We start from the raw sequence: 13,167 nt of genomic DNA on the forward strand, positions 1-13,167 counted from the left end.
CCGTTTGTGATCATGAGATCAGGGGGGGGGGTAGCAGAATTAGCAGTAACCAAAATGAGAAATAGAGAGCTTACCTCGGATACGTCTGTTTTGGGTTGAGCGAAAGAGAGATTTCCAAGATGGCGTCCATGGGCTTTTATTAGCGTTTACCCAATGTGATTATCGTTGAATCACGTCTGCTCTCGCGAGATTATGCAAATATGTCTTTCCCGGCCGCTATAAAGGCAGGACACTGGAAAGGAGAGGGGGCGTTCTGCACATTGTGTGTAGGTGATTCTGGCGAGTAGATTGTGCTTGTTACGACCCACGTGTCTGCGAGAAGCAAGTTTTTGTTCCGTCTGTTTTTAGTTGTATTTTTTTTTTGTTTTACCTACTACATTTTTGTTTCAATATTTAATTGCAGTCCTACAGCAAATATTTGCTAAACAGAGAGAAAAAAATCTTAGATCCATATGATGGAATTTAAATTCCAAGGCTTAAAACTAAGTTTAGACGAAAATCTTTTGCCCTAGAACTATGACTAAATTAAATTAATCACCGTAGGAACATATCTTAGTCTATAATAAGAATTATGATTTTCAACTAGAAAATTGCCCCCCCCCCTTTTTTGGGGTAATATTACATCAAATAAATAATGCATTCAAATTGAGGTTATTTAAAAAAAAATGGTGCAATAATCTTTTATTACTATTAATAGGCAAAGGAAGTAATTATCTTATTTCGTTACTTAGCCGAAATTAAACCAACTAGACGAATTACGAATTTACTATCTACAATTTTAGTGGCTTCAAATATTTGACCAACGTAAGTAATAAACCTAATCTTGCACTTATGAACTCGAAATAAGAAAGTCGCAACATGCAATTCAATCAAGGGTAAAGCCACATAAATTCTTAAATTTACTATTCCAAACAAATCAAATTACTTACTCAATTAAAACTTATAAATGCACATATAGCAATTTAAGCGCAAAACTAAAATTAATAATATCGATTTTGCAAATAAACTATCTAAGCACAAAACTAAAATTAATAAATTATTGATTTTGCAAAATAAACTATGTGAGAAATTTAATCTCACATAAGTTAGAACTAAGTGGCAGTGAGAAATTGACACAACGAACGAAAGGCAAACTTACCTGGTATGACAAAAACCAGTCATCTTTCTTCTCGGTTGCAAAATCATTGCATCATTTTGCATCTTGTCTGAGTCTGGTTGGTGTTGCTTTGCAAAACGCATTATTTAAATCTCTACTGAGTTTGAATATTCTTGGTAAAAGGATTCATTTATTTATGATTCCAATAGAGTCAGCGGTTAATCTGCCCAATAGTAATTTCAATATCAACATTTTTAGCTGATTTAAGAGACGATATTACGTCAATGAATGAAACCTATTTAGTTAGGTAGAATAGTCTCACTGAGGAGAGAAGAGAAGGCTCCAATCGCCTTTAAATTAATGAGTCCATGCAGGTAAGATGTAAAACCTCGTCTATCCTTTAAGAAATATATATAAGAATTGACTGTGTCCTTTAAATGCCCGCATATGCACGGGATAAAATTCAAATCAACCAATGAGAAAGTCTGTAATAAAAACATGACATCGAATTCTTATCAACCAATGAATGTTTGCATTTCAAGTTATGCAATTTCTGACATGCTTTAATTATATACTCTGATAACTGAATAGCTTTAATTAAGCTAATTATGTTCTGATAACAAAATAGCTCTAACTAAATATGTAAGAACATTTTTTTATATTCATATTTTCATGTTTTTTAATTTGTTCTAGAAAAAAAAAATTAACAAAAAGCCGTTTGTTTACAGCAATACCATCAGCGATATTATTGCTGCTGCTACAAATAGTTTTTAGATAGTTTTTAAAATAGAACGATTTTTCCTCCAATATCATGATCTTAAATTGCTAGCTACCACAAGAGAAAACAACATACAATTATACTTTTAATGGATAAAAACAGTAAAAATATTGATTTATTTAACAGTGGATGTCCAAAGAAAATTTTCTTCAAAATTTTCAAGACTCGTCATGTTGAAGTCTTTTTTTAACACAAAAAAAACAAAACAAAACAAAAACAAAACAAAAAACAAAAACGAGTGGTCAAAAGTATTTCGGACACCTCAAACTAAAAAACTGATATCTCTTCTGATTAGTTTCCAAATTTCATGACACAATTCTTTATACAAACGCGGTACGAGCATTTACAAATCGGGAGGGGGGAGGTCATTACAAAAGTTTGCCGAAAACACTGTTTTATTATATTAACATTTTTATCATTTTATTAGCAAATAAAATTCTAAAAGTATATAATGTACATTATTATTTATTAATTCATTTGAAAGTATATTTATTTCCGAACAAAACGGTGGTATTTTGAGGACTTAAAGTGCTTTGGTTTTTTTAAATATGACGATTTTAGCAGAACTCCTTGAAATCTGTGATTATCCAAAGCGTTTCATCGTCCGTGTGTATTGCTATTACAACGAGCGACCTTTTATGCCCTAAAATGTAATTTTCTACTTAGTCACCCTAATTCTTAATACACTTTTGCCGGGAATTCATTGATCCATCTCTGCTTCTGCCCCATGTCCATGATAGTGCTTGTTTTTTTTAGTTTCATACCGTCAATATCTGCACAACAGGTTATGAATGCATGAGTTCAGTCATCATAAAAATGCAATTTTCAATCCCCTTTGGTCCATTCGGGTAGATTAAAAAAATAAGATGCCTTTGGAACGCCCCTCATATAAAACTCCATGCGTATGTGATGTTTGTGTGTTCTCTTTAGAAATGTTAGAGAATTTATATAAAATTTTAAAGTATATTCTAATGTAAAATTTATTGACGAAGACAATAAAAGCGTTCTCCAATCTCTAAGTGCATATCTTAGAGGGCTATGAGGGCTTAACTCTCTTAAAACTTCAAATATATTTTGATGAAATCTAAATGCTACGTATAACATTTTCCGAGAAGACGATGAAAATGTTCCGAAATCTCTAAGTACTCTCCTAAGCTAGGTAGATTGATGCAAACCTCCTTTAAACCTTTTATCTGATTTTGACGAAATTTATATCATATGTATAAGTTGCAATTCCTTACTAAAACTTTTCGCCATAATTATTATTTAGTAATAATTTTAGTTTTTACCTATGTGCCTCCAATCGTGGATCCCAGTCACATATTTGGCAGGCCAATAGTATAGCGATGAACTCTCACCAAATGAGAGCCATTATCAAATCTAATAAAATTAATAGTGAAATATCGTTGCCTCTTCAGTGGACATCTTCAACCCTGGAGGAAAAAACGAACATTTAGAAATAGATTATTTTATTTTTTATTTTTTGTTCAAGAATTAAAAAAAAATATATTTGAATGAACTTTGTGCAAAACAATATATCGTTAGTTTCAATGGATCAAAGCAAGTAACTTAGTGATTCCCTGGTTTAAAAAAGTTTAGATGTTCTTACCATAAATCCAGGTAACTGCGACGACTTCAAAGAATGCCAGGTACATGATAGAGACACCGGCTGCATAGAAGTCGAGCAACTGGAAGAAATAGATGCCGCCCTGAATGCAAAGGAAAAGAAATATGAAATTTTATTTTAATTTTTTTTTTTTAAAGTGAACTCGATGTTCAGTCGTGACAGGAATGAAAATGACACAGGAAATGTTACTAATTTAAAAAAAAGTTTTTCATATTTTAAAGAAAACAAAAAACTACATTTTGCTGATGTGGGGTGAGTTTTATCCATATATCTATAAAAGTGAAAATATCTGTATGTGTGTGTCCGTGTATATTTCCTTACTAAATAACTCTGTCAGTTTTCAGTCTAGAGACTCGAGATCTATCATAAGGGTATTGAGATTTGGGAAAATCTTCTTAATCAGTTTTCAGCCAGATATTTGGCTGTCAAGGGGTCAAAGTTCAACGATTTTACAAGTGAAAACTCTACCAAACTCCTCCACCAATTTTGGGTCTAAGCACTTGAAATTTTAAATGTAGGTTACTTGGACATTTTTAATTTGATTTGAGTTCCAAAAAATAAATGTTAAGGGATCAAAATTGGGGTTAAAGTAAAAAAAAATTTGACCACTGCAGTCTCTACCAAATTACTCAGCCAATTTCTGGTCTAAACATTTTAAATTTTACATACAGGATATTCAGAGATAGGACAAGCTTTTTAATCGGTTTGATTTGGAAATTTGAGCTGCCAAGGGGTCAAAAGTCAAAAGATTTTACCGTTGCGGTGTCTAGCAAACTACTCAGTCAATTTTGGGTTTAAACATTTGAAATTTTACATAACAGGTATTCAGACATGCGGCAAGCATTTTAATCAGTTTTGGGGCGAAAATTTGGCTGTCAAAAGGTCAAAGTTGAAAGAGTTGACTTTTGCAGATTCTACCAAATTCCTCCACCAATTTTGGGTCTAAACCAATTAGATAAAAGTACAGGACAAATGGATCCAGTTATACAATTATGTTGCTATGTTCCCAAATTGTTTTCTTTAGAATAGAATGCCTCTGTATTTATTGATTGTGATATACTATCGTATTGCACTGTTTCAAAATTGTTTTCAAAATATAAAAACTCTAGATCAGTCAAATTATGATGTTGCACTGTTGTTTCAAAAAATGAAAAACTCTGGATTTATGAATACTGTTGCACTGTCCAGAAATTGTTTTCATAAGATTAAAGACTCTACATTTATGGATAAAGTAACATTATAATGTTTCACTGTTTTGAAATTGTTTTAAAAAATGCAAGGCCCTGGATTTCCTTGTCCAGTTATACAATCAAGTTGCACTGTGCAAAACTATTTTCAGAAGATGAAAAAGTCTGGATTTATTAGTCCAGTTATACTATCATGTTACACTGTGCCAGAGTTGTTTGACAAAAAATGACAGGCTCTGAATTTATGGATCCAGTTACTATCATATTATTGTTTCAAAATTGTTTTCATAAGATGAAAAACTCTGAATTTATGGATCCAGTTGCACAGTTTCCAAATTGTTTTACAAAAGATGACAAACTCTAGATTTATGGACCCAGTTATGCTGTCATGTTGACCTATTCTAAAATTGTTTTTAAAGTGCCCGACAATGACGGCCAGTATGCAAGTCTACTAGACTTTTTCTCACAACTTGCCCTGAACTATGTTCAGTTTCCGTTCTGTCTCCTCTTGGATCTTCCAACCACTCAGTTGTATCAATTAAGATAAAAATGAAATGTAATAAGTTCTCAGACGTACCTCTCCATCGTACAGTATATCAATACACTATGGCTGACTGGGATAGTTTCCGTACATTTATATCGGATCTTCCTCTGCGTTCCATGTTTAAAAAGGATGTGTCGTCTATAGTATCAGACCTGACAGAATGGTTAATTGTAGGTATAGACAATTTCATACCCTCAAAAAAGTTCCAGCAAAAACCTAACAGCCAGCAATGGTTTTCTCCAGAATGTGCAGCTGCTATTGCGCACAGAAATTACTTTTTCCACTGCTTCCAATGTAATAGATGTATGGAAACTAAAGCCGCTTTCAGGACTGCCAGCAACCATTGTAAGAAAGTAATAAAGAACGCAAGAGAGTTGTATGCTCAGTCCGTCAAGTCCAAAGTAGCTGCGCAGCGGCTTGGTTCCCACCAGTTTTGGCAAATAGCAAACAGAATCCTGAACAGAAGATGAACCTGAGTTAATCTTGTCAGCATCCGACAAAGCCAAACTCTTTGCCAAGAACTTTGCAGCCAATTCTACCCTTTGCGACCAAGGCCGCCAACCCCCAATATTTCCTCCTGTATCAGAAAACACACTATGTGATATACAAATATCTGTATGTGATGTTGCCAAGCTAATCAAAAACCTTGATTCCAGTAAAGCAACTGGCCCTGACGGTGTTCCAATTATAGTGCTCAAAAAACTTCAACCTGAACTAGCACCCATACTTACAAAACTGTTTAAACGTTGTCTTAAGGAGAATAGTTTCCCATCTCCCTGGAAAATTTCATCAGTATGCCCTGTATTTAAGAATTCAGGTGATCGTTCATCCCCCTCTCAGTACAGGCCAATAAGTCTCCTGTGCGTCATGAGTAAGTTGCTGGAATCTGTGTTAAATAGAGAAGTAATCAACCATCTCAGCAAAAATAACCTTCTTAGTGACACACAATATGGTTTCTGTTCTGCTAGATCTACAGCAGATGTGCTTACAGTTATATCTCATAGGATTAGCGAATCTCTCGACAGAGGCAACCTTTCTAGGGCAATTGCTCTTGACATATCAAAGGCCTTTGATAGGGTATGGCATAAAGGTTTACTTCACAAGATCTCCAGCTATGGTATAGCTGGAAAAGTCTTCTCAATTATTAAATCATTTATCTCTGATAGGTTCATAATAGTAGTAGTTGATGGGCAAAAATCAGAAGCTCACAGTATAAATGCTGGAGTCCCTCAGTGGTCCATCCTGGGCCCAACTCTTTTCCTGATCTACATTAATGATCTTCTAAATCACATCCTTACATCATTCGTAGACATTTTTGCTGATGACACTACCATCTATGGTAGCACATCTAAGACAGTAAACGACCAAGTTCTCTCCGATTCTCTCTCCTCTGATCTTGATCACGTTGTACAATGGGGAAAGGAGTGGCTGGTTACTTTTAATGCATCTAAAACCAAGCTTCTATCTTTACATCATCAACGTTCTGATCCCCATCTGGTATCAATTAAAATGAATGGCTCTCGTCTTGGGGAGGCCTCAAGTTTTGACAGGCTTCTGGGCTTGACCTTTACTCCTGATCTTAAATGGAATACGTACATCAAATCTGTTGCCAAGGCCGCTGGAAAAATGGTCGGATCCTTCAATCGATCCAGTAGATATTTCACTGCTGATGCAATTCTATATCTATATAAGAGCCAGATACATCTAAGAATGGAATACTGTTGCCACATATGGGCAGGAGCTGCTAGAAAAGACTTGTCCTGCCTTGATAGAGTTCAAAATAGACTTCGTGGCCTCGTGGGAGATGTCCTTTTCTCTTCGCTGCAACCTCTATCTCACAGAAGAGATGTTGCGAGTTTGTCTGTGCTTTATCGTTATTTTCATGGAAAGTGTTCGACTGAGCTTCAATCTATGGTCCCCCCCTCGCCAAACTTTCACAAGAAACACTAGACTAGCTGAAAACATTATCAATAATTTTCCACACTCTTTATCTGTGCCTAAACCTTAACATAGATTCCATGATCAAAGCTTCTTTCTTAGAACTGCACGCCTGTGGAACTGTCTTCCGTTTTCCTGCTTTCCAGCTGTCTATAATATGGTTGTCTTCAAGTCCAACGTGAACAAGTTTCTGATGAGCCGTTCCATTTAAGTTAACAAATTTACCGAACTTCCATTACTATCGATTACTATATTGTCCTTTTGACTACTCTACACTCTTTAACCCTTATCCTTGAGTGGCCGATCGGCCTTGATAAGTGGTGACGCCTATGTAAAAAAAAAAAAAAAAAAAAAAAAAAAAAGATGAAGGACTTTTTATTCATGGCTCAAATTATACTATAATGCTCCACTGTTCCAAAATCATGGTTATAAAATGAAAGACTCTGGATTTATCGATCCAGTAAAGGTATTATGTTGCATTGTTCTGTAATTGTTTTCAATAGATGAAAGATTCTGGATGTTTTAATACAGTTATACTATAATGTTCCCAAGTTATTTTCAAAAGATAAAATCATCTACGTTTATGAACTTAGTTATATTATGATGTTGCAATGTTGTGGCGCAATGGAGAGCGCCCCTTTGGGGTGAGCCGGGGGGGGGCTTCTATATTAATCAACCTTGTGCCTAACTTGTCTGTACTTGTGAGGTGCAGATATGTTAAGCAGGTGCTTGTGATTTTGAAAATGTTTATAATATTGAACCAAGGCAAATCAATATAAGACCTTAGAATTTGAAAGGTCAAACCCGAAAGAACTCATGGATACTAAAACAAAACAATATTTAAGCATTATGTATGAATGTCCCCCCTCTCTCTCCCCCTCTCTCTCTCTTTCTATATTTCTCTCTTTCACTCCCCTTATCTCTCTTTCAATGAAGAGAGAGAGAATTAAATATAATTCGATTGTTTTAAAACTGCTGAAGCTTGCATTCTGGGGCCAGCGGACGCGACAAGCCTGCGTCTGGTTTCATCTGGTCTTTATAAAAATATGCTCCTCATTGTTAAATCTTAAATAAATTATATTTTTATAAAAATGCATTTGTTCACTATTTTTGTACAAGCGTTTGATTTCGGCCTGCAGTTCCTCCCATTAATGCGATAACGGAAAGCTGCCTGTAATGAAGACACAAGAAATGACCCACACCAGCCGGTTATAGCCGATGACATATTGACCCGTTGTGTTGCTGTTTCCATGTGCCTATCGTTGGATATCATTTATTCCCCCGGAGAGCTGGTTGCATTCCCAGGACGTTCATCAACCAAGTAATTCTCCCTGGGAAACGATAGTGTCATACTGTTCCAAAATTATTTTCAAAATCCCTTACATTTATGGATCTAATTATATTATGATGTTGCACTATTCCAAAATTATTCTCATAAGATGAAAGATTCCAAATTGTTTTAAAATAGATAAAATACTCTGGATTTGTAGATCAAGTTATACTATAATGTTGCCCTATTTTGAAATTGTTTTCATGTAATGAAAGACTCTGGATACATGGATCCGGTAATACTATTGTATTGTATTGTGTTGTACTGTTCTGAAATTGTTTTCAAAAGATAGAACACAGGTTTTACTAAAAATTTATGATAAAAAATTATGCCCGATCAATATATGACTGACTGCTTCTGCTGTTTGTCGTACAGAAACTTTTAAAGTTACTTAAATCTGCAGGAGCTAAATTGGATATTTTGGTCGGACATAAGAGGGTTTACTAAAATTGTACGAGTAAATACTGTACAATTATTTGCTCCTGCTACTGTTTTGCTATTAAAGCAACTTTGACACGAATCAACTACTAGGTTTATCAGCACAAAATATTGCCAAAATCTGTTGTGGTATTATTAAAACAATAAAATGGATCTTATGTAAAGTTGAAAGGTTATTTTTTGGCAAATATATTTCTAGATTCATATAAAAAGTACTTACAAAATGTAAAATAAATTATTATTTAAATTATCCTTTCTAAAGGAAGATAAGTAAATAGATACATAAGTATTTATTTGCATAATGTGTCGCGGTTTCAAAATCACCGTCCCCATTTTTCTTTGTTCGTCATTCCTCTTCACTTTCCCTTTCCTTAAACAAAGGACGCGATTGGCTAACGCCAGCTACACGTATGAACATATCCGGGTTCAGTAAATTCATTCACCTTTCCTTTCTCTTTTCATCATCGATTTCGCCATACATGTCGGAATTCAAATGGAATCAACAAACTCACAATCTATTTTTGATTGCATAAATTTCGTTCTAGAATTAATTAGAGTCGTTTGTTTGTCTTATTGGGAGCGACATCACTAACATCACGCTGGCAAAATGAATACAGCTCATTTTCGCCAAGTCAGCCCCCCCCCTTTCAAACAAAGACCATTGCCCCTGTGGCAATCAGTTATTGGTCACTGTAGGGGAAACCCTTCATACCAATTGTCACTATCCAGCTCCTCTACTCTCCAGGGAGTTGGTCCCCATTTTCCCCTCACTCTCCACATTAAAAAACGGCCTTGTGCTTAATTTGCCCAGTGGGGAAGCAAATAAATCCAACCAACTCCCCCCGGGGGGCTGGGTACCAAAGTTCAAGCAAAGACCATATGTGGGGGCAACCCCACATATAAGACCATTGCCTTTGTGCCAATCAGTTATTGTTCACTGTAGGGGAAACCCTTCATACCAATTGTCACTATCCAGCTCCCCTACTCCTCGGGGAGCTGGTCACCATTTCTCTAATCTCTCCACATTAAAAAACGGCCTTGTGTCTAATTTGCTCAGTGGGGAAGCAAATAAATCCAACCAACTCGGCCGGGGAGTAAGAGGAGGCTCCCGAAGCGACAACTGACGCTACCAGTCACGTTGACCCAATCCACAAACACTGAAGGATTCCAGCAGCAGCTGTCTCAGCAGCAGTTTTTTAACTGCTGCTGAGACAGTTTATCAGGGTTAAGTTTTTCTACTAATGCGATTCTCTATTGCTTGCTTCCTGAGACCCACCAGCAGCAAACTTCACTCCCAGTCTCCAGCGCTTCCAGTATGATCTTCACCTTCACCGAGGTGCACGACTTATATGACCTTCACCGAGGTGCGTGACTTGATACAAAAGTGGTTTCCTGCTCATTCCCACAGCCTTCCAGCCCTTGGTGCCTCCAACTCACTCCAGCGCCTCCAGCTTCCTCCTGTAGCTTTCTGGCAACCTCGCTTGCACCTTGCGTGCACCTCGCTCCTCTGGCCTGCAACCTCGCCCCTCCGGCCTGCACCCTCTTGCACCTCGCACCTCTGGTCTGCTACCTCGCTCGCACCTTGTTCCTCTCGTCTGCAACCTCGCTTGCACATGGCTCCCTACCGACCGTCCATTCCTTAACACTGATCCCCTGTTCTCAGTGTCGTCTGTTCCTTAACACCGATCCTCCATTCTCAGTGTCGTCTGTTCCTTAACACTGACTCCTACGCTCTCAGTGTCTTCCTTTCCTTAACACTGACCCCACATTCTCAGTGTCCTCCGTCCATTCCGGATCGCCCTAACGTCCAGCCGATCGTTCCAGACCCAGCAAGCAACCCTGAACCACACTACGTCTAGAGTACCTGTTCCTGACTTCCAAACCTTAGCCTCCAGTGACGTGCAACCTTCCAGGCGACCAGCATCATATGATTTTTCACTTCCTTTGCAAATAAAAGGCGAACCCTCGTCTTTAAACAAATAATGTGTGTCTGTCATTCTTCTTTGCCTTTTTGCTGTTTACTTTTTGATTGTGTCTACCTTGTTAGTTGTTGGGTCGATTGTGTCTGGACGACCGGCCCCGCAACAAATGCCAAACGATTGTGAAGAACGGACATGTGACGTCAGACTTGTGTTAACTATACAAGGTATGGAGTAGCAAAAATGACTTACTGATTTTTAAAATCTTTGTTTATCTTCTTCAAACTGCAATTAATAATTAAGCTTTGTTATAAGATTTAAGATTTACAGTTTAATGATTAATAATATTATAAACATTTGTATATTAAATATGAAATACGGTTTTACTAAATCTGTTCGACTGTTCATTTTGGTTAATTACCGGTTTCCATACTTATTTGGTAAAAAGAAAGAACCTAGATAGCATAGTCATCAACAAAATGTTTATTTTTTTGTGCAATAATATTTTTCAATCGGTTTTAATCTGGCGATAAAATTGCTGGCAACAATCATGTTTAAATTATAACTTAATAAAAAAAAAAATTTTAAACCATTAATTAAAATCTATGTTGTAACAGAACATTTTGAAATAATGGAATTTTAATTATTTTAATCTTTTAAAAATTAATTAATTTTTAGGAAGTTCCCTTTTCTTGGCTGAATTACCAAGAAAAAGGAACTTCCTAACTGATAATAGTATATATAGTATATTTAAACAAACGCTACTTAAAAAACAAAACAAAACATAATAATATTAAATTTATATCAATTTTTTAATTGCAACTTCAAGGTAAGTTTTTGTTCAAATAAATATTTTTTAATTATTTGAACTTTTATGTTTCATAATAAATAAAAATTTAGATCAATTTAAATATATTTTATTCAAATTTTGAAAATTTGGGAGGAACACGCACTAAAAAATATTTCCCCTCCGACATTTTACAGAAACTGCATTTTATATGTAATTTCATCCTAAAATGGATAAGTATCGAAAATTTCACGAAAATATGACCATTAGTTGATTTTAGCTAGATTTATTAAATACAGGTATGCTTTCAGGTTCGGAATGCTTATTACATGGGAACGTTATTTTAAAGGGTAGCCTGTATTTATGAATCTAGTGATACTATCATACTACGTTGTTCCAGAATTATTTTTTAGAAAATACAACACGCTGTATTTTTAAATCTATTAATACTATCATGTGTCCCTGTTTGTGATTTTTTTAAAAAATGCGACCCCGTTATTATGAATCTAGTTTTAATATCTTATTGCACTGTTCCAGAATTATTTTTAAAAAATGCAACGCTCTGTATTTATGAATCTAGTAATTATTTTTAGAAAATGCTACATGATATTTTTTTAATCTGGTTATTATGTTGCACTGTTTAAGAATTATTTTTAGAAAATTGTTCGACAATGTTTTTTCAGAAGATGAAGTACTTCAAATGATTTTACATAAGATGTAATACTCTTGATTTAGTAATACTATTATGTCCCACTGTTCTGAAATAGTTTTCAAAAGATGCAAGACTCTAGATTTATGGATGTGGTTATACTATCATTGTGCAATTCGTAAATTGTTTTGAAAAAATGAAAAACCCTGGATTTGTAGATCCAGTATTAAACTACAATCTTCTGGAATTGTTTCTCAAAAATGAAAGATTCTGGATTTAAGAATCCATTTCTTTATGATATTCTGTTCTGAAATTCATATTATTTGGATTTCTCATCTGTGTCATTTTCTCATCATTTCAGTCGCTGTAACCTCGGACCTTATTCAGGTGTATCGTGTCTAATTTAGGAATATCTCTGTCAAAATTTGGACAGAATTTTCAATGGAAGACTTTATTTATTTATTGAATAGGGGTAGCATGCTCTCGTTCCATCAACCATGATTCAATAGAGTTCCTAAGTAATTTGCAATTGTATTTTTTAGTTACCCACACTGAGAATTGAACCTTCAACCTTCAGGAGAATATTACTTTTACACTTGATTTTTACACTTACTCTAACCCCTGTGCAAAGGGTTAACCAATAGAAACCCTAGAAGATCGAAACTCAATTACTAACATATTTTAAAAGTGATAACTACTATAGATAATGATATGAATAGCAGAGAAAAAAAATGGAAAGGAAGGGAAATTAATGGCGCTTGTCACTAAGCTTGTTGAGAAGGAGTCCAACCCAAACCCCACCCCTTTACTAACCCATAGTGAAGGAGAGGTTAGACCATTGTTGCCTATTCTGATGTCCACGAGCACGAGATCC

The 13,167-nt window shown here is 35.4% G+C and overlaps 1 protein-coding gene across 9 annotated transcripts in view; it reads right to left on the reverse strand.

The window, feature by feature from the left end:
* The window catches only part of LOC145295919 (sodium- and chloride-dependent GABA transporter ine-like), a 916,364-nt gene that overhangs the window by 172,831 nt on the left and 730,366 nt on the right, over nucleotides 1–13,167 (reverse strand). For all 9 annotated transcript variants that reach the window (XM_080141768.1, XM_080141757.1, XM_080141730.1 and 6 more), the window contains one exon: nucleotides 3,484–3,583. In XM_080141768.1, coding sequence (XP_079997894.1) covers nucleotides 3,484–3,583 — 100 coding nt within the window. The remainder of the gene's footprint in view (nucleotides 1–3,483; nucleotides 3,584–13,167) is intronic.

This window comes from Euprymna scolopes, chromosome 2 (assembly GCF_053919585.1).
Source record: "Euprymna scolopes isolate OS-2025 chromosome 2, ASM5391958v1, whole genome shotgun sequence".
Lineage (NCBI taxonomy): Eukaryota > Metazoa > Mollusca > Cephalopoda > Sepiida > Sepiolidae > Euprymna > Euprymna scolopes.